This window comes from Urocitellus parryii, chromosome 10 (genome assembly GCF_045843805.1).
Source record: "Urocitellus parryii isolate mUroPar1 chromosome 10, mUroPar1.hap1, whole genome shotgun sequence".
In the NCBI taxonomy this organism is placed as follows: Eukaryota; Metazoa; Chordata; class Mammalia; order Rodentia; family Sciuridae; genus Urocitellus; species Urocitellus parryii.
In genome coordinates, this window is record NC_135540.1 from 75,519,843 (window position 1) to 75,542,882 (window position 23,040).

At 35.3% G+C, this 23,040-nt stretch overlaps 1 protein-coding gene across 7 annotated transcripts in view; it reads left to right on the forward strand.

The window, feature by feature from the left end:
* The window catches only part of Arhgap24 (Rho GTPase activating protein 24), a 721,844-nt gene that overhangs the window by 668,206 nt on the left and 30,598 nt on the right, over window positions 1-23,040 (forward strand). For all 7 annotated transcript variants that reach the window (XM_077803271.1, XM_077803270.1, XM_077803276.1 and 4 more), the window contains one exon: window positions 656-863. In XM_077803271.1, coding sequence (XP_077659397.1) covers window positions 656-863 — 208 coding nt within the window. The remainder of the gene's footprint in view (window positions 1-655; window positions 864-23,040) is intronic.

Here is a 23,040-nt window from a genome sequence, read left to right on the forward strand (position 1 = left end):
ATCCTCTGCCAGAGCAAACCACCATGACTCCACCTCACCACTTTCAGTATTCACCTCTTCATAACTTAATTATCACCTTCCAAATAAATTAATAGCTTAATGTTGTAAGGAGTAAACATTGTCTGGAATATTTTATATGGCAGAACATTCCGTTTTTCTTTTCCTAGTGTTATCACTTTAATTACAGTCATGGCATTACAACTTGATTAAAAACAAAAAGAGAAAAGAGAAATGAACAGTGTTTGAACTACAAATTCAAATTGAGCATACAGACAAAACTGTAACCAAAGCCAAATTTGACTATTCAAAAAATTTCTCCATTTAGCTTTTAAATCCCTTCCTCAAAGAAAAAGAAACCCTCAAATTCAAATTACTTATATTATAGTTCTTACTTCAAAGTGAATATCCTGAACTTAGTATTTCTATGATGGCTTTGAGCTACAGATGGAGTACAGCAGAAAGGAGAAGCATTAGGAAAAGCATTTCCATTTGAAGAATTAAACATGAATTTGGTTGTATAATAATGTGAAATACAAATGTCCAGTGCTCACTAGCATGCTACTCTTTGTTTTTCCTGGATATTGAATTTTAAAAGAAAATAAAATATGAAGAGATAAATTACTCAAATTTCACTGTGATTCCTTATTTTTTCTAGGTATTTTTGGACAGAAACTAGAAGACACTGTCCGCTACGAGAAGAGATATGGGAACCGTCTGGCTCCAATGCTGGTGGAGCAGTGTGTGGACTTTATCCGACAAAGGGGGCTGAAAGAAGAGGGTCTCTTCCGCCTGCCAGGCCAAGCTAATCTTGTCAAGGAGCTCCAGGATGCCTTCGATTGTGGAGAGAAGCCATCTTTTGACAGGTACGTGTCAAGGTTGTACGAACCGTCCTTCATTGAGAAATTAGGCTGCCCTGAAAGGATGCACTAAGCTATAGCATAACTTTAATTGGTGTGGTAAGAATTTAAAAGATGAATTATTTGATCACACAGTTTGGACTGCTTATTATTAAGTTACAAAGTAAAAAAAAAAAATGTGCCACTTTAGATGTCTTTCTCTTCCACATTTTTTTTCTCCTTCTTAAAACATTATTATTTGTTCTTTTCCTTTGGTCCTAAACTAAAGCTAAATGAAACTTTTCCTTTTGAAAAAGTGAACTCGTGAAACAGGACTCCTCTCTTGTTTGGTGTTTTCATTTAATTCTTTCAGTTAAGGGATGTTAAAAGAACTGATAAGTAGAGGTTAGGTTGTTGGCAATGTAACTGAAAATAACTATTTTTAATGAAGGTATAAACAGATGTTTTAAAATAAATGTGTTAATCTAGTATGGATTAAGAAGGAAACTAGGAGAAGTACAGCATGGTGAAACTCCCAAAATAATGGAAATCCCAAAAAAGAAAATAAAAAGCATCCCTAACTCCAAAAGTTAACACTCAATACTTTAAATATTTTATGATTTACCTCCTTCTCTTTCCTTTTAAAATTTTAGTAGAAAAAAAAAGATTTTTAACTAACATTATTAAACATTATATAGCAGAATGTTTTCCATATTAAAAGTTTTAAATGCCCTTTAATTCTAATATATTTTTACTTAGCATTTTATCAGTAGCAACTTATATAAGCCTCTTTTTCTAAAATCAAATATTTTACTCTACAGGTATATTATTTATAACCACCTCATTATTAATGGACATTTACTTGTGACTTTTTTCACTATTATAAATATTATTGTAGGAGATATACAATCACATAAGTATTTTCAATTTTTATGTTGTTTACTTAGGAGAGATTCTCAGTTTAGCATTTTGTGGGTAGGAATAATCTTTATACTCAAAAGTTAGAAATTGCCTACTGTCACAATCCATTCAGGCTGCTCTAATAAAATGCCACAAACAGAGTGACTTATAAATACCAGAAATTCATTTCTTACAGTTGTGGAGGCTAGAATGTTCAGACATACCAGCAAATGATATGTCTGCTGAGGGCCTCCTGTCTGCCCCATAAATGACACCTTCTCTTAAATCTTCAGATGGTAGAAGGGATAAGGTAGCTCTGTGGAGTCTCTTGGATAATGTCACTAGTACCATTCGTGAAGGCTCTACCATCAAGATTAAATCACCTAGAAATTCCCACTTCCTAATATCATCAGGATGATGATAAGTTTCCAACACATGCATTTATATAGAAGAAATGTTCAGACCACAGCACCACACTAAATATTACTTATCTTAAAAAGTGTAGAATTAGGATGTGAATAGATACTGCTCAACAGTTTAGATAAGCAAGAAAATATTTGAAAACATGAGATGAAGGAAGCATCACTGTAAGTGTAGAATCTCCCTAATTCTAAATAATGACAATACTTGGTGCTGACAAGATACGCACTTGAGGTAGACACCCGAATGGCAAGAGTCCAGATTTGTTTTATCTTTCTAAAATAATTTGATAATTCAAAGACCTTTTAAGCAGGAAATTCCATTTCTAGAAAAAAAAATAAGATATGTGAAGTGAAAAAATTTTGATTGCAAAATTGTTTATGACAATTTTGATAATAACAAAAATTGACAACTCATTTATTTTCTCCCAAAGTGAGTATAGTTAATTCATTAATGGTGAATTTATATAATAAAGTATCACATACTTAAAGTTTTAGAAAAATGTGAATTAAATGATGTGTTAGGTTTTCATTACTATGACAAAATTCTGGAGGGAACCAACCTAAAAAGAGGAAAAGTTTTTTTTGGTTCACAGTTTTGCCAGTTTCAATCCATCATCAGTTGGTCTATTGTTTTATGGCTCATGGTAAAGCAGCACATTATGGTGGGGGTGTGTATGACAAAGAAAAGTCACTCACTTCCTGGAAGGGCCACAAAAGAGAAGAAAGAGGAAGGGACTGTAGTTCCACTATCCCCATCAAAGATATGCCTGCATGACTGGAAGACCTCCCCATAGGCTCCACCTTTTAAAGTTTCCAACCCTCCCAGGAGTACTAAGCTGATATAACTAAGCCTTTAACACACTAGCCTTTGGGAAACACTTAAAATCCAAATTATAGCCCACAATGATAAACTAAAAAATAAGACAAGATCAGTAATTAGTTAAAATACCTTATCTTTTAGAAAAACATTAGAGATTGCTTTTTTAAATTCATAAATTTCCTCTGAAAGAAAAAAATGTGAAGATTAAAAAAATGAATTCAAAACTAACATCAGAGAACAAATTTCAAGACTAAGATATCCTTCATGCAGAGGAGCCACGTGTCTTACTTTATATTTTGAAAAAGAAAAACAAATAAGTAGTACTTACTTGAGGACTGTCCACAACAAATAAACCATGAGTTATCTAGGGTGAATAAATTTCTAGTACTAACATTAGAAAGAAATCTGTCACTAGCATCTTCAGAATAGAGAATAGGATAGGATAGGATATATAGCATCCTCTACAATGAACTCTTCTTCCAACTCTTACTTTACCAAGTCATGAGATAATAAGTTTCAGTATCCTTTTAAAATGTTTATATGTGGACTGCATTCATGCAGGTAAAATGATAGAAAAGCACATTAATTAGAAACTTAATTTGGGCTGAGGTTGTGGTTCAGTGGTAAATTGCTTGCCTAGCAAGTGTGAGACACTGGGTTTGATTCTCAGCACCACATATAAATAAATGAATAAAATAAAGCTCCATACACATCTAAAAACAAATTTTAAAAAATCTTATTTTGCCATGGGATTTTATTATTCGGTTCTTAAATTTTTTTTCTAATATGGGAGAATGAAGGGATATTTTATGTGTTTCAGGGATTGTATAAAAATAGATGTGCCCTATAAGCAATTATCTCAAAAGTCAACGTCCTGGTAACTATTGGATGACAATGAAATATTGAGATCTTTATTTAAAATGTGATCCTAATTATGTATGTATGTATTTTTGTGTAAAATGCCTCATGTACTAACAGAAGAAAATATAACAACAGACTTGTATCGCCAGGAGAAATGTGTGAGGTGATGGGTCTTTCCAAGTTTTAATGAGGGGTTTTACAGTCAACACATCATTAGGTGCTTACCTTTAAGTCACGTTTTACTGATAACACCACTTTTTTTCCCCCCCCTGTGGACATATCTTACTTTGAGAATTTTTTACAAACTGGAGTTATTATCCTAGTGCCACTATAGTTTTAATAAATTCTTCAAAATGAAGCAGTTCTTTCTTCAGCTCATCTCTCTTACACTACTCCATCATATGCAAGTCAAAGAAGCCTATTAGTGCATTTGGCATTTGGCCTGAAAACCGCCTCAGCCAAAGTCACAAGTTCATCAGAAATGTATTCCATGTTCCAAGTTACAGTAGTCACTAATCCCACTCATTTTTTAGTACTTTTGAAAAAGCAAGTATCTTTTTCTAGCTTAGAATATCATTTCCTTCACTGTTCTTCCAACTCTTACTTTACCAACTGTCTCTACTCTGTGTGGTTCCAATGTCAATACTTGTATTTTTAGATTTTTGTTGCAACAACACCCAGTTTCTGGTAGGAATGACTGCTTCGGGTATCTTTTGCTGCAGAGAAAATCACTTGGAGTTCTTTCGATTTAAATCACACTGATCCTTTTGGATCCTGCTTTGCAGCAATGCATGGCAGAGATACCCTGTGTCTGTTCCATGTGATATTGTTTGCAGAGGTTTCGTGTGGCTCAGTATCCTAGAGAGCTTTGCACATTAGTCTGGTGCTAAGGTGGATCAGCCAGAATGGCTGATGGCTGGTTAGACTCTGCTTTCTCTTTGCAGTTTTTATCTTTGGCTTCTCCACCTGTTATCCAATTGTTGGAGATGTTTCTGTGGCAGCTTAGGACTTAAGGCAGCAATAATTAAAGTACAAGATCTATTAGGGACTAGCCCTAGAACTGGCAAAATGTCACATCTACTGAGTACTCTTGATCAAGGCAAATCACAAGACCAGCCCAGATTTAAAAAGTAGAAAGTTAACTTTACTTCTCAGTAGAATTCGTGTGATGGATATACAAAGATGGTATAAATTCATAGTCATATTTGGAGACAATCTTTTTTATTCATTCCTCACTCAACAAATAACAATAACAATGGAGCGTTTTCTGTGTCAGACACTGCTCCTTGTGAATAGGACAGACAAGGTCCATTCTGTCCTGGGTTTTTCATTATTAGTGGTGGGCAGATAACCAATGAATAGTGAATACAGAAATAATTTTATAGCATGATGAGGGTGACATGCTCATGCAGTAGTGAGAGAAGCAGTGGAGAGACTCATCTCCTTCCTGACGATGTAACACTTGAGTTCAGACTTGAGTGACAAGCAGCCTGCCATACCTCAGATATAGTGGAGGCACTTTCCAGGTAGAAAAAGAGCAAATGCAAAGCCCTAGGGACAGGCACAGCCTCACTTATTCCAAGATCATAAAGAAAGCCATCGTGACAGGAGCACAGTGAGTGATGACCAATGTACACACAGGTGAGCTGGAAGTGTTTGATTCTGTGTGGTCCACAAACTATCGCAAGATTTTTAGTTTTTCTTTTAAGTGAAATGGTCATCTATTGAAAGATGCTGAGCAAGTAAATGAAAAAAAATTTATTTACATATTTAAAAAACGTCACTCTTGCTGGGCATGGTCTGCACAACTGTAATCCCAGCAGCTTGAGAGGCTGAGGCAGGAGGATTGTGAATTCAAAGCCAGCCTTAGCAGAAGTAAGGTGGTAAGCAACTCAGTGAGACCCTGTCTCTAAATAAAATACAAAACAGGACTGAGGATGTGGCTCAGTGGGCTAGTGTCCCTGAATTTAATCCCCAGTACCCCCCCCCAAAAAAATAACTCACTCTGGCAGCCTCAGTATCCTCCTTTTGATAAGTAATTGTCATGTTTTTAATCTCAGTCCCAGGCAGGCCGATAAGCATATTCCTGGATTATGTTGATACAAAAAAAAAAAAAAAATCCAAAAGCAGTGACCTAAAATGGAAAGAATAGCATATTTGTGGCCAAATGTAATTATGAGCTAATCAGATAAGGGTAAGAAAAATCTGTAATTTCTCAAGGGATGGTGAAGTTATTTTCAGGACCTTGTTTAAATATACTTTTTGCCCCATCCACTTTTTTGGTTAATTGACCTAGTTTGATATTTCACATGGTAAAGCCTTAATCATGTTTCAGTCTTTAGAAAGTGGAGACAAACTGCCAAGGAACATCCATTAGTTCCAGTTAATCTCACCAATGTTCACCAGAAAAATGATTTCATATATACATAAGTATATGTGTGTAAATACACACACATGTGCATCTAATGTACAATGTGTATGTATATATTTGTATGTTACACACACAGCATTATGTGTTACAGATTATACACAATGCTTTGAATTAATATCAGAATGTAAGAAAAACTACAGAAAGAAATTTTCCACTGTGAAACATCATTGAAAATGAGAATGATTAGATACTTTTCCCTGTTTGTTCCAGTAGTGCTCATTTCTCACAAAGAGACAAAAGAACTTCTCTTTTATCTTTGTTAAAATATATGTATTAAAATCTGGAAAGAAGTTCCCACAGCTCTTCTCCAAAACCATTCTTAGTCATTGATATAATAACTCTAAAGCCCTGATATTTGATTTTTAAAGCAAACTTTTTCTAATAACATTTAAAAATATTTAAAATTCTAACAGTATAAAGTGTTAAGATTCTTAAAAATAGTATTAAAATTATATTTTGAAGCAGGCATGATGGTGCATACCTTTAATACTAGCAGCTCAGGAGGCTGAGGCAGGAGGATGTCATGTTAAAAGCCAGCCTCAGCAAAAGTGAGGCACTAAGCAACTAAGTGCCACCCTATCTCTAAATAAAATACAAAATAGGGCTGGGGATGTGGCTCAGTGGTTGAGTGCCTCTGAATTCAATCTCCAGTACCAAAAAAAATTATATTTTGATTTATATACAATTTAGAATACAGAAGAACATAAGAAGGAAGGATTAGTATTTCAAAATTCAGCATCTCTGAGAGCTCTTGCTATAAACAGCATATAAGCAAGTGCAGTAATTATGCAGATTTAGACATATAAATGTATCAAAATACAGATATATGTGTATATACAAAGTATAGGAATTATGCAGGGTTTGCATCTCACCTTCTTTACATTATCTCATGAGCATTTTCTCAGATCACTAAGTAGTTTTCACAAAACATGATCTCAAAGACCACATAATAATTCATCATAGCAGTGATTTGGCTCCTTTAATTCTGCTTTTATTGTTCTCAATGATTTTCACATATCAATTCTCTACTGAAGAGCATCTGTGTTCATGAATCTACCAGTGCGTTTGAAGCTATGAATCCATTTGGGGCTTAGAAGATAATATTTCACATTTGAGTGATTTGAGTGAAAGGAAATATTTTATCCTACAGGAGAAAAAAAAAGTGGTTGGCAAAAAAGGCTTTTGGAACACCCACTATTTGAATTTGGAGGGGTTTCAAGTACATGCACCAGCTTTGATTAAATCATGCACTTTCTGTTCTTCTTTAATTGCATCAAATGTTATTTTCCAATTCCAAAGTTCAAGTTTGAGACTCGAACTATATATGCATGACTTATCACTTACACAGCTGTGATATATTCCCAACCCTGACCAAAAATGGATTTTGTAAGAGAGCATTCTTATAGACCTAAAAGAATTTTTATTTTATCAGTTCCTGTCAATTGTTAACAAAACAACCAAAACCAGGTACCATAGTTTCTAGCCATTCTTGTCTTTATTCTTTGTATTTAGGATTGGAAAAAAGTTAAAATACCATGTATTATATTAAACTGCTTCAATTCAAGAGCAAAAAGAAAAAAGAAAGAAAGAAAGAAATCTAGGAGAAGTAAAATCAAATTAGAAACTGAGTGCTCTTTTGTTTCCCAAGCTCTCCAGATGGTGTCAGCTGATAAAGAAGATACATTTTGGAAGATCTGGAGAGGCAGGGTCAAGAATAGAGTGTGGGTGTCAATCTCACAGCATTAACTGCTGGGCAGCCAAATCCTGTGCACTTACTACACAGCTCAGGTGCAAGGACAGAGGCTGTATGAAGCCAAGGATTTTACACACTCTGTCCCAGAATCCCACTAAACAGCTGCTGTCCGAGGTACCCCAGACACCCACCCAGTTTTGAATTCCCATGTCTCTCTTTTTTTCTCTTCTTCCCTTTTATGTATTTTTTAAAATTTGTTTTTGTGACTAAACAAGCAGCAAGTCAACAGAGATATGATGGGAGGACAACTAGAAAATTGAAGACAGAAAAGGCAGACATAATTTAATCATCTGGAAAGCAGTAGAACTCTAGACTTTCTGACCCAAGTTATAAAAAGAGAAATAGAGAGTGGGGTGCACTAGAGAAATGGGAGAGATTCTCAAACACTAGAATAAGAATAATTTAGAGGAATATCTTTGGATTCAGTTGCCAGAACCCCATTCACCCTCATTTTAGTTTTAAATTTGAAACTCTCCAAGCTGGGCGTCTTTATTTTAAACAAATCTCCAGTTAATTCTTATATGCATGGTCCTAAAACCAAATCTTGGGAAATACTATCTAGACTATACACTGCCAGAGTGTGTGGTGCAGGGCTAATACCCATGAGAAGTGATGTGCCTCTGTTTTCTCCTAAGAATTGGGGTGGGGATATAAATCAACCTCTCAACATTATTGGGAACATTATTTCTGACTAGTGTAAGTAGGTCTTTTTTTAATTGATTGTTCAAAACATTAAAAAGCTCTTGACATATCATATTTTATACATTAGATTCAAGTGGGTTATGAACTCCCATTTTTACCCTAAATACAGATTGCAGAATCACATGGGTTACACATCCACATTTTTACATAATGCCCTATTAGTAATTGTTGTATTCTGCTACCTTTCCTATCCTCTACTATCCCCCCTCCCCTCCCCTCCCATCTTCTCTCTCTACCCCATCTACTGTAATTCATTTCTCTCCTTGTTTATTTTCCCATTCCCCTCACAACCTCTTATATGTAATTTTGTATAACAATGAGGGTCTCCTTCCATTTCCATGCAATTTCCTAGGTCTTATGATACTGTGAGATAGGAGAGATATTTTTTTAAATATTTTATTTTTTGGGTTGTAGTTGGACACAATACCTTTATTCCAAACATTTAGTTTTATGTGGTTCTGAGGATAGAACCCAGGGACCTTTGTGTGCCAGGCCAGCGCTCTACCACTGAGCAACAATCCCAGCCCTGAGAGATAATTTTTTCTGGAGAGTAAAGTTGATGTATACAATGCATAATTTCCTATCTGCTGAAAAGGACCTAAATTTTATGACAGTCTGAACAGTATATCCTGTACCTCAGTTTGTGTAAAAATGCAAAAGCTAGAGAGTTCAGTAGCAAACTGTAAAAGTAGGAAGCTTTTGTGTCCTAGTGTGAATGAAAGATCTAAGGATAGGTTTTGATGGAGGCAAGTAAAAGCAAGTGGTACCTTCAGGGGTGTGCATAAGTAAAAGGTGTGAATTTACCTCTGGAAGGTTTAGAAAGGTAAAGAACAAAGTCCTAGTGGTTTGCGTAAGGCATGCCCCAAGTTCATGAATGGTCAACTGGCTGCCTATTTTCAGCACCCTAAATAATTCTCTGAAGTCAAAAAATGGGCCAGCCCTTTGAAGTCCAGAATAGCAATTTAGTTATGGCAAGTCTTAACTTCCTTATTTTCTAATGCAGATTTGATACTTATAATGATGTGACAGAATGATAACCATTGCCTTTTTCTCAAACTTCTGTCATTTAGATACTACCATTGTGACTTTAACCATACCCCATGTAACACCTGTACTGTTTATTGACATTTTTCCTTAAACATATTGACTGTTTTCTTTATCAATTTCATTGCACAGGGAACTCTGTATTTTCTAGTTGAAAAACTTATGTTAATATAAGATCAACACAGCATAAATGTGATGACAACAAAACTATGTTATTAAATGAGCCTTGATAGAGCTGCCTCCTGAAACTCTCACCCTAAGGTTATCTGGGTTTTTGATGAAAATGGAGATTGGCAAGTGCTGTTTGTTACCCCTTTACCATGTCTTTCATTACTAATGGGTACTTCCTCTTTGATATCATCATGAGAGTTAAAAAAGAATGAAAAATGGATGAATGTTCCTTTTTGTAATTTGATGTCACTGTCCTGGTTTTGTGGTACTTTTAATTACTAAGGAATAGCCCATACTTTACGAAGATCTGACTGTTAGCACTAGCAGGTCCAATTTTCTTGAATGCTTGGCTTTTTATCAAATTTGAGCAATGCTTATATATCACCATGAAATCCTCTTATAAATAAATATACATACCAGTGTCTGAAAAATTAATGAGCTTTAAGGGAAATTATCTTATATACATAAAATACTCACATGAATGGGTATTTACTAAATGTTAGACATGGCGTATGTTGTAAAACTAGGTATCTGTCACATTTCCTTGTGTTTTATTCTTCTTGTTATTTATGTAAAAGGCCTGAAGTAAGGAAAAAGCTTTGTGTTCCTCCCAGTTTATCTTTTCTGAATTTGAGCTCATTTCCACTGATACCCAGCAGAGTTATGAATAGAAATTCCTAGTTTGTCATGACATTTCTCAGTATTTGGTGTACCTATCAGTTGGTGTTTGTTTACTTATTCAAAAGGACACTGTAGAAGTTATGCTCAGACTTTGGTGATTGGTAGGTTTGGGATTAATTTCTATGTTCACTATTTATCATCTATGTTGATGACCTGAGACTAGTTACTTACTCCTCAAAACTCCGCTTTTCTTATATAAAATGAATATAACCCCCACAGGGTTGCTGTATTCATTCACTTAAATATAAATCAAAATGGAACAAAACACCTGTGGTAAATGGTACAATGTGAATAACTACAGTACTGGCTCTGATACTCAGTTTTATTGCCATTATTGTATATATCTATTTATCACTATTATAAGTGTGATCATGATGATAGCAATGGTAATTTAGTTTGACATTTTATATAAGGATCCCATTCTCAAATCTGCATGAGATAGAAACTAGATCTTAACCATAACTCTTCAGTATTCACTATTTTTAATCCAGGAAGTCTTCATTCTGTTTTGAAATCTCCATGGCAATTTCCACTAAAAGAAATAGGACACCTATAAACTTTTATCTTCTGAAAGTGTGTGTTTTTATGTTTTGTAATTCAGATTGTAAATTTTTGCAAGAAAGTGCATTCCTTAAAGTGATATGTTTTTGAAATAGATTTATTGAGTCATAATTTATATTTCATGTAATCCACCTATTTCAAGGGTAAAATTAAAAGATTTTCCATAAATTTACCAACTGAGGCAACCATTACCATAAATCGGTTTCAGAACATTTTTATCACCTCAGTAAGATCCGCTGTGCACGTTTATTGTTTCCTCCTGCCCCTTTTTCTTCCAAAAAAAAAATCAATCTAATATATGTCTCTGTAGATTTTCTCTTTTTTGGACCTTTCATTTAATTGGAGTTATTCAATATTCTGTTGCATCCAGCTCCTTTCACTTAGCATATTATTTTTGAGATTTGTCCATATCATAACAGATAGCATAGTAGTTTGTTTCTTTTTATTGGTATTTCACTTAATAGGTTTATTATATTTTTGTTTATTCATGCATCAGTTGCTAGACATTTATATAATGTCTACGTTGACCTATTGTGTATAATGCTTTTGTGAACATTCATGTACACAGATTGTTGTATTGGGGTGTTTTCATTTCCCTTGAGTATATAACTGAGTGTGAAACTGCTGGGTCTTATCTGTGTTAACTACTTGAGAAACTGTTGAATTATTTTCCAAGGGATTGAAATACTTTCAATTTCCAGGGACAATGTGTGAGTGTCCTAATTCTTTCCTTTCTGTTTTTCTGTTTGTTTGTTTATTTATTTTTGTTTTTCTTTTGTTTTATTTTTTGAGGCAGGCTCTTGTTGCTAAGTTGCCTAGTCTGGCCTTGAATTTGGCAATCCTCCTGTTTCAGCCTCCTCCATAGCTGTAATTACAGGTGTGCTCAGTTGCTCAAGTTTTTTCCTAACCCATCTAATGAGTGAGAAATGGTATCTTCTGTTAGTTTTAGGATGCATTTCCCTAATGATTACTGATGCTGAGTTATCTTTCCTTGTGCTGATAAGTCATTTGTATGCCCTTGTTTAAAAAGGCACATGGTTAAAATGTTTAATTTTCTGATTGTCTTGATAATCCTGATAGGAAAATGGTTTATGAATCTCTAAAAAATTAATAATAATATTGTAAAAATATATGTTTAAGATTGAGATAAATACCTGTAATGAAATGGGAATATGAATCTACATAACCATGAGGATGTCATTGAAGGTATTCATTTAATATTCTGAAGTCACAAGGTAAAACTTACTAGAACTTGCAGAACTACAATATGAACCCAAATAAGGTAAAGAAATTAGTGAATCTTGATCAACTTTTTTATCTCTATCACCTAGAACAATGTCTGACATAATATAGTTACTCAACAATTTTTTAAAATAAATGGATAAAGGATATTCAAGCGGAATATTTTTTATATTTTAAGAATATTGGCCAAATGAAAGAATGCTGATATTTCTGATGTCATATAATAGAGTATTTATGTGCTTATCTTTGTAGATTTAAATTCTATAAACTGGAAATTATTCTGTTTCAAAAATTTTAAAATTCTGCTTGAATTTTTGCAAGAAAGTGCATTCCTTAAAGTGATATGTTTTTGAAATAGATTTATTGAGTCATAATTTATATTTCATGTAATCCACCTATTTCAAGGATAAAATTAAAAGATTTTCCATAAATTTACCAAGTGAGGCAACCATTACTATAAATCGGTTTCAGAACATTTTTATCACTTCAGTAAGATTTTTGTCAACTAAGGCAAAATTCCTGACTAAAATATATGCAAAGTCACTATTCTGTGAAAGTCACAGATCTAAATTATGATTAGTACCTTTTTTTGTTTTCTACTCCTGAAATACTCTCATGAATATGGGTGTATTATACTCCCAGAGTAAAACTAGATTTGGGCTGATAAGAATAGTAACCAAATAATAACAATAAATACCAAAACAAAATAAATAATAAATAAAACAAGAAAAGAATCTTGTTTATTCTTAAGTAAATCTGATTCATCACTCTTCTTTACTCTGAACTCTCTTAAAAAATGATCCAAACAGGCTCTGGAGGCTAAGGCAGGAGGATTGCAGGTTCAAAGCCAGCCTCAACAACTTAGCAAAGCCATAAACAACCTAGTGAGACCCTCTCTCAAAACAAAAAATAAAAAGGGCTGTGGATGTAGCTCTGTGATTAAGCACTCCTGGGTTCAATCCCCAATACCAAAAGAAAAAAAAATCTAAATAGAAAACCCTAACAGGATAAACATCTGTATATATGGAGACAGAATATCCCATCCAATGGAGAGCATGACATTATTTTAACGTAAGGACAACTAGTACTTCCTTGCTTTTTGTCCCCACATCCAATTATATAAACATATTAAGAAACTAGAATAGTATCATCTAGATAATATGCTCAGAATACTTCTGTGTTGTAATGAAGGACTGCTGAACTACCCAGAGACAAGTTTTGTAAGGACTTCTATTGTTTTGATACTAATTCAACTCATCCATATAAACCAGAAAATCTTTTTGAATTCCTTGCAACTCTGTAAGTTAGCAATTTGACATTGTAAAACTAGGCCTCTATTTATTCATCTCCCATATAAGGTTCAAAGCTGTTTCTACATTATTGACTTTATTGGAAGAAACTACCTTTCCTGAAAAAAGAATGTTTGCATCCTTTGTGATTTGTTCCAGAATCAGGTACTTACAATTCATCAAATCTGTGATAATTAAGGAAGGAAGAGTGTGCAATGCCACATTAATAAGAATATAGATAGGAAAGGAGAAGGGAAATTTTAGTTGCTATTTAGTTTTATTAGCTAGAGTAATTACTAGTGATATTTGACACTATTTTATTTTTAAAAATAAATATTAAAGTATGTATATAGATTTGTATACTGTTAATAGAATTATAAGAATATCAACAGAAACAAATATGCCTCCTTGCATCAGACATCAACAATGCTTCTCTGGGAAGTACTTGGTTATATAATCTGAAATCTCTCAGAGAAAAGATAAATTGCTGAATATATTATCAGGGTTACATTTCCTTTGCTGATCCTGAAATATCTTCTGTACAGCTTAGTGAAGGAAAAAACATGAAGGCAGACAAAACAAAATTGTAAAGCAACTAAATATAGCTGCAATTTCTCTCTTTTGGCTAAGCCAAGTTCATTAACTTTTGCCAACATTTCGAAGACGGTATGAATTACAGCTCATAAAGCACCTCATCCTGTATGCTATTGAAACAAGAAAGGCCTACATGATGATGTCTTCAGCACATATGCTTACCAGTGTGAGACGTGAAAACTGAAAGTGTCATGTAGACTGTCTATGAAAGAATATCCTCATGTCTGCATATCAGGAGTCAAATGTTAGGAAAAGCAACATACTCCAATTAATCAAAGTATGAAACCTCCTAGTTTATTTAATCTAACTAGATAATTGTATAATTATAGTGTGCTTAGAGATTATATATTATTTCTCCCAATTGTCTTGTTTTCAAAGATATTCCCCATGGTGGGCGGGGGAGAAGTAAACAAAAAGTGTCTCAGACTCTCTCTCAAATTATACTCATGTAATCCATTAAGTAGTAGGAGCTATTTTTAAGTATAACTTTAAAATTTCTGTAAATGAGTTTTCTGGTTGTCTCTCTTAATCTCAGTGATTTCTTTGTTTCCACTTGAAAATAGGTAATCTGAATTGAAAATAAGATATAAGTCTTTTTAAATTAATCCTACATTTCTTGTAATATATGTTTCACTTTGAAGGTAGGAAGTAGTGTTCCATAAAGCAGTCCAAGAAAGAGTTAATATGTAGACATTACTCCACTGTGATTCCTGTCCTGGATCCAGAATGCTTTTGTTGTTAAGCAACTCAGTGACCCCAGTCTCTAATAAAACAGAAAACAGGGCTGCTGATGTGGCTCAGTGGTTGAGTGCCCCTGAGTTCAATCCCTGGTAACTCCCCCCCCAAAAAAAAAGAACATATGATACTTTGTATCTCTGGCATGTTTTGCCACCAAATGTCCTCCAGAGCCATCTATTTTGCTACAAATGATACAAATTTCATTCTTTTTGGTTGAATAATATCCCATTGTGTATATATACCACATTTCTTTATCCATCCAACAGTTGATGGACACATAGGCTGATCACTTACATTAGCTATAATGGACAGTGCCATGATAAACATGTACATGCATGTCTTGTTTCCTTTAGGTATGTGCTCAGATGTGGGATAGATGAGTCATATGGGAGATCTATTCCTAGTTTTTTTGAAGGACCTCCATAATGTTCTCTGCAAGGATTGTATTAATTTACATTCCCACCAAGGTGCGTTAGAGTTCTTTTTCCTCCACATTCTCACCAGCATTTGTTGTTGTTGCTGTTTTTAAAATAGTCATTCTAGCCGGGATGAGATCATGTCTCATTGTAGTTTTGATCTGAATTTCCCTGAGAGTGATATTGAACATTATTTCACATAATTGATGGACACTTGTATTTCTTCTTTTGAGAAATGTCCATTAATTTGCCCATTATTAATTAAATTACTCATTTTTTGTTGTCATTATAAAGGTTTTTGAGTTCTTTATAACTAACCCTCTGTCATATGAGTAGTTGACATATAGTTGCTCTCATTCTGTGGTGAAGGTTGTCTCTTCATCATATTGATTATTGCCTTTGCTGTGCAGAAGCTTTTTTGCTTGATATAATTCCACTTGTCATTTTTTGCTTTTGTTTCCTTTGTTTTCAGGGTCCTATCCAGAAAATTGTTTCTTGTCCAATGCCTTGAAGTTTATCCCTTTATTTTCTTCTAGTAAATTCGGAGTCTTAGGTCTTACATTTGGAATATTTAACATTTAAATTATGTTTTGTCATTGTTATTGTGAGTGTATATGTATGTACAAGGTAGCCTGTTCTTAATAGAGTTATAATGACATAATATTATTTTCAGGAAACTTCTGCATATTCTACTTCAAACTGTATAAATTCTTCGATTTTGCTAGCCTTTCCTCTCCCATGGAAATAGCTGGGAAGATAGTGGGAAAAAGTCAGAGTTTACTTTTAATCTTCAGGCTAAATTTCAATTTACTTAGACAAATTAGGACATAGCTACTTAGAAAATGAATCGATGCCTTCAAGCATACTAACTCAAACTCACAACTCTGATAATTGCTCTACAAAATAAGTGTTTATTTTTGTGTTATTTATATTTATCTATATCACTTAAGTAATTTCCATTTATATTCAGCTGTGGTATTCATAAGCTACACAGTAAGAAATTTTACTTGTAATTTGTTATTTAGTTGCTACTGTTGACTACTTCCTATATGTGTGTGCTAGGAAAGTTAGGGGTAGGAGGGCAGGCTTGTGGCAAGAAGGTGCTGTGGTATTATTAGTGGAGGTGAGTGATATAAAGTTGAACCTAAGCAGTGTTGGTAAGACTGCTAAAGAGGTTATGGATTCATAATGTATTTTGTCAGAATACATACTCTTTAGTCATCAGGATTTTTTTTTTTTAAATTCCCAAGTGATTCCAATGCACATGTTAGGCTGAGAAGTACTAATCACAGATTAAGGGTCTTTGCAAGAAGAAAATTTAGTTTGACTTCTATGTACCTTGCTTATTTATATGAAGATTAATGCTAAAGCAGGAAACATTTTATTTCAAGCGGAGCAAGTTAGTCAGCTTTGCATCACTGTGACCAAAACACCTGACAAGAACAACTCAGAAGAGAAAAAACTATATTTTGGCTCCCAGTATCAGAAGTCTCAGTCCTTAGATGACTGACTCCATTGCATTGGGTCCAAATTGAGGCAGCACATCATTGTGGAAAGAGTGTCACAGAGGGAAGCTGCTCTCCTCACTGCAGCCAGAAAGCAAAGGGAGAGTTGAGGGAAGGGGCCACAGGGAATATGCACCTTTCCATAGCAAGACTTCAGTGACCCATCTCATCCAGCCATGCTCCACCTGCCTACAGTTGCCACCTAGTCTGTCTATTCAAGCTAGGATGGGCTAATTAAGTTATAACTCTCACAGTCTAATCATTTCACCTCAGAATTCCTGCAGTAGCACAGGAGCTTTGGGTGGGATACTTCATATCCGAACCATAACAGGGAGTATTGTGGCTCCTGGTCAGCTTTGTATATGTGAAGTTCAATGTTTAGGACACCTAAACATGCAGTAGCAAGGTTTGCCATTGAGGTGTACACTGTCATCATTGTAGATAATTGTACTTATGGATTTATCCTGGGGACGGCCATGAAAACAGTAACACCTAGAGGCCAGCAGAAAAGGAGCTTGGGAAATACAGCTACAAAATGGTGGCTAGAGGAGGAGAAGCTAAGGAGGTGCAGGGTGAAGACCAGAGAGACATCAAAGAGGCAATGAAATAGACTTGCCCATGAGAAGTATTAGAAGTCAGGAGTAAACCAAAATCTAAGATTTATTACCCAGTTTGAGGGTGTAGTTACTTTCTATTTGAGGAGTCTATTATTTAGAAGCACCAAACTCAAACTGCTCACAATCATCTCATTCTATGGCTCTATTACCTGGCTATATTTTCAGGTATTTTGTTACTTTGATCATTTTGTTTGTATAAAGGGAGCTCTATTTTGTGTGTGTGTGTTCACATGCTCATGCTCACAGGGTCAAAATGTTTGTTTTACATGATTGGCTTTGTGAGGGAGAAGTTCTACCCCAGTAATTCTATACACATAAACAATTCTAGAAGTGGGAAGGAAAAGAGCAAATGTGACTATTGTTAAGCATGAACAACATTTTCCCAATATTGTTACTTCCACTTCCTCTTGAATTAGGGAATTTTGTGGAATGAGTATGTGACAAACAAGCTCCTGTGGAAGGATCCTGTGGCCACATTTAACTGCTAGCCATTGCCCACTGAACTCCCTCCTTTCCTTGGAAGAAGTTCTTCTCCAAATGCTTGTTCTATATCAGTGTTCTTAACATGGGTTGCATACAAGAGTAAAATCTCATGTTCAGGTTATATCAGTCAGATTTGCTTTAGCTATCTCAGTCCTCAATATTTTGAAATGCTTTCCAGATGATACCAGTGTGCAAACCAAGGTTGACAATCACTATATCTCTATTCAGCATTGTTTCCATGAATCTGTATTTAACTGACAGCATGTTTTTGTTTTTCTGCTAATATTTCATTACTTAATACTACTGTAATAGTACTATGAACAGTTTTCTAGGAAAGCTCACCAAATGTAGATTCATGGATTGTATCAGTCAGTCCTGACTACTATAACAAAATACCATAGACTGGATGGCTTAAAAAACAAAGATTTATTTTTTCACACTTCTGGAAGTTTAAAACTAAGATAGGGGTTACATTATGGTTAGGGGCTGGTGAAGGCTCTCTTATTGACTTGTGGGTGGCTGCCTTCTTGCTGGCTCCTCATGTGATTTTTCTGCAGTGTGGGCATGAAGGGATAGGGAGAAAGAAAACTCATAGTGTCGCTTTTTATAAGGACACTAATTCTGTCAGTCAAGGACCCCACTATCATGACCTTGTCAGAACCTAATTCCCCCCCACCCCCAAAGGCCTCTGTCTCTAAACACCTTTACATTAGTAGTTAGGGCTTCCACATTTGGATGTGGAAGAAACATGATTCGGTCTACAAAAAGATAGCTGTGTAGTTCTCTGCCATCAGCACTTTTAAACCAGGAGAATTGAATTGGAATGAGCACAAACTCAATGTATTCCAGGAGTTGGCCTGGAGGTGAAACAATCTTTTGATTTTGTACATAATTTAGTGGTGATACTTATGTAAGTGTTCACTAAATTGAGACATTTGAACAAGATGCAAGTTTCACTGCCAAAAAAAAATGTACCAGTTTTGACAGATAAGTAATAAATAAGTTTGAACAGAAGCAGACTCTTCCAAATGGCATTTAGTTTAGTTTAGTTTAGAGCTGCTTAAACTTTGGGGTTAGCTTTTCTGTGTTTTGGTGAACTCAGGGGTGGAGCAGGTTGCTTAAGCAAGATATTTTGGGGCAGAGTTCATCCGGGCAGTGCTGTTGCATGTCTTCATTTTAATTTATGTTCTCCCTGGAGCCTGGTAGAGATGACATTATTATTTTCTTAATTTGAAGGTAATTCTTAGGTCCTCTTATTGTGCTCGTTGCCGATAAGTCCACAATATCTTTAATAACTTCCTATGTGAATGCATTGGAAATTCATTCTATTCAGTTAAATCAAGGGATTGATTATACTGTGTTCTGTGCATGGTAACCAGAATGAAAAATTCCCGTTTCTAATTATGAAGCTTAAGTGTTACAAGGTTTTGTCTATGTGGTTTTATACTTGTAATTATGGTGGCATTTGGATTTATCAGCGTGTATAAGTATATTTATTAGGGAAGGAAGAGTAGGGTTACAGGATGAGCAAGGAGGGATTGTTTTCAGATCTTTTATTCCCATTCAGATTAGTAAAAGCCTATTGTGCATAGATTTATAAACAGTGTGACGAGTTTCCAGGAAGTGCAGAGAATATTCTTAAGATCACATATCTGGCAGGGTATTAAAAGTTAGACTACACAGAGAGTGTTATAAAGTTGAAAACTTGAGCATGGTAAGGAAATGTGTTGACAGGGACCAGATAGAGATATAAGCTAAGCTCAAGGGAGGTAAAAAAAGGTCTCTTGTTGTTCATCTATTCCCCCCCCACACCACCAGGTATCCTGAGGCAGTGCTCACCATAGGTGTTCAGGAACTATGTAGTGAATGAATGACAGATTCCAAAAGGATCAAAAGATGACCCATGAGAAAACTAAATTAGATCAATCATGGGAAGCTTCACGGAGGTCTTCAAGGTTGAAAACAGTAGTGAACACAAGGAAACAGGTTTCAAAAGCAAAGTCCAAGTACAATATGAGGGGTAAACAATTCCCATGTGTTGATCAAGAAAGCATATGTTACAGAGCTCCTCCTCATCTGGTAGCTTCTTTAACCAGCATTTTAGAGGCTCTCTCTCTTCTCTCTCTTTCTCTTTTCTATCACTGGATATAAAGTGTATGATTATTTTTCCTAACTTCTGAGCAAATTTTGTTACCAGGTGAGTGAAAGAATCTTGAGTCTATGTAGTGATTTTACATTACCGAGTAGTTTTGAAGTCCTACCAAAGGAACCTATCTGTGCGATGTCCTGTTCAAGTGCCTCAAATGGGATTAATTACAGAATCTACTGGTTGGATCACAGAGAGGGCCTAGAGTGTGGAGAGGTGTTGTTGTTGTTAACCAGGTAACAATTTTTATTCCCCATTATACATAGACTTTTGAAACAATTAGTCACTTCACTTCACTTTGGCAAAGACTAGATAAATATCTCTGAGGCAAAATAACATGTCATTGAAGGTGCATTAGGCTAGTAACACAAAACATTGGTATCTAGTTAATTAGTTGTATGTAGTAAAGTAAATATCAATGAATCAAAGAAGTGGCTTTTTAATCAGAGATATCAGGCTGGAGAGTTAGATGTGGAAGATTGTCATCTCATAGAGTAAACCTACAAAGAGATTTTTTCAGAGAAACCCCAGTCTCCCATTGCTCTAGGTAGCCTATTAGCAGCCACGGCAGAGTGACCCAACGTGAGCCACAGGACATGAATCAGAAGAGGCAAAGCATGTTGGAGTCCGTCCAAAAGTAATTGTTTCCTTCCATTCAGTAGGAAAGTACAAAGCCAAAATGAGAAAGCTGAAAAAAATGCAGAAGTCTCTATTTCTACAAAGAACTAGGTTTAATGAAGTCCCCCCAAAAAGTCATAAAATTTTAAGTCTTTAAACAAAACTTGAATAGCCTTTGTTAATTGGGGGGAAAAATAAGACAGAAAATACATACGATCATTCTTTATTATTTCTATGTCATTTTCATTTCGGTGTAATTACCTGTGGCCATATATACTATAATATTAAAAAGCTAAGGCAAAGGATTATTTCAGGCAAGGAATAAAATAATCATCCCACTCCATCTCTCTTACTTTGATTCATAGCTCCAATGTTTTAATTCTTGGAACATCACTGCAGCTTTGGTGTTAAGAACGTTGCTGGTAGAGGAAGAATGATTCTGCTGCCTTCCATCCTTCACAATTTTCTCCGGGCCGCACAGTCTAACTTTGCAAGCTTGCCACCTAGTGTTCGAATGTTCTCAACACCAAAATGTTTCCCTTCTTCAGAAGCGAAATAATAGAGGAAGGAATTCAGGACGTTAACATAAAAACAGTGTGTTCCAGGAAAGTGAATGGAATGAATAAATCGTCAAAGAAATTCTAAAACAGATTTCCTGTTAAATATGTTCCTTTTTTTCTTTATTATATTCTTTCTTTCTTTCTTTCTTTATTTATTTTTATTGATTGTTCCAAACATTACAGAGCTCTTGATAAATCTTCTTTCATACATTTGACTCTATTGGGTTTTGAACTCCCATTTCTACCCCAAATACAGATAGCAGAATCACATCTGTTACATAGTCACATTTTTACATAATGGCATATTAGTGACTGTCTTAATCTGCTACCTTTCCTAACCCCTACTATCCCCCCCTCCCCTCCCCTCCCACCTTCCCTCTCTGCCTCCTCTGCTGTTGTTCAATTCTCTCTCTTTTTCCCCCCTCCCCCTGCCCATCATAACCTCTTATACTTTTGTATATCATTGAAGGTCTCCTACCATTTGCATATCCTTTCCCTTCTCTCTCCCTTTCTCTCCCCCCATTCGTCTTTGTTTACAGTTAGTCTTTTCCTCATGCTCTTCCTTCCTGTTTTGTTCTTAGTTGCTCTCTTTATATCAAAGGAGACATTTGGCATTTGTTTTTTAGGGCTTGGCTAGCTTCACTTAGCATAATCTGCTCTAATGCCATCCATTTCCCTGCAAATTCTATGATTTTGTCATTTCTTAGTGCTGCATAATACTCCATTGTATATAGATGCCATTGTGGGGTCCGGCTCCAAATTCCTTAATAGGACTCCCATAGCCCAAGAGTTAACAACAAGAATAAACAAATGGGACTTACTTAAACTAAAAAGTTTTTTCTCAGCAAGAGAAACAATAAAAGAGGTAAATAGAGAGCCTACATCCTGGGAACAAATTTTTACCCCCCACACATCAGATAGAGCCCTAATATCCAGAATGTACAAAGAACTCAAAAAATTAAATAATAAGATAACAAATAATCCAATCAACAAATGGGCCAAGGACCTGAACAGACATTTCTCAGAGGAGGACATACAATCAATCAACAAGTACATGAAAAAATGCTCACCATCATTAGCAATCAGAGAAATGCAAATCAAAACCACCCTAAGATACCATCTCACTCCAGTAAGATTGGCAGCCATTATGAAGTCAAACAACAATAAGTGTTGGCGAGGATGTGGGGAAAAGGGTACACTTGTACACTGCTGGTGGGACTGCAAAATGGTGAGGCCAATTTGGAAAGCAGTATGGAGATTCCTGGGAAAGCTGGGAATGGATCCACCATTTGACCCAGCTATAGCCCTTCTCGGACTATTCCCTGAGGACCTTAAAAGAGCGCACTATAGGGATACGGCCACATCAATGATTATAGCGGCACAATTCACAATAGCTAGACTGTGGAACCAACCTAGATGCCCTTCAATAGATGAATGGAGGGCTGGGGATGTGGCTCAAGCAGTAGCGCGCTCACCTGGCATGCGTGCGGCCCGGGTTCGATCCTCCAGCACCACATACAAACAAAGATGTTGTGTCCGCCAATAACTAATAAATAAATAAATATTTAAAAAATAGATGAATGGATATATTCTTTCTTTATTGCATTTACTCATAAATATTTAACATAGTGTTTATATAGAAATATAAAT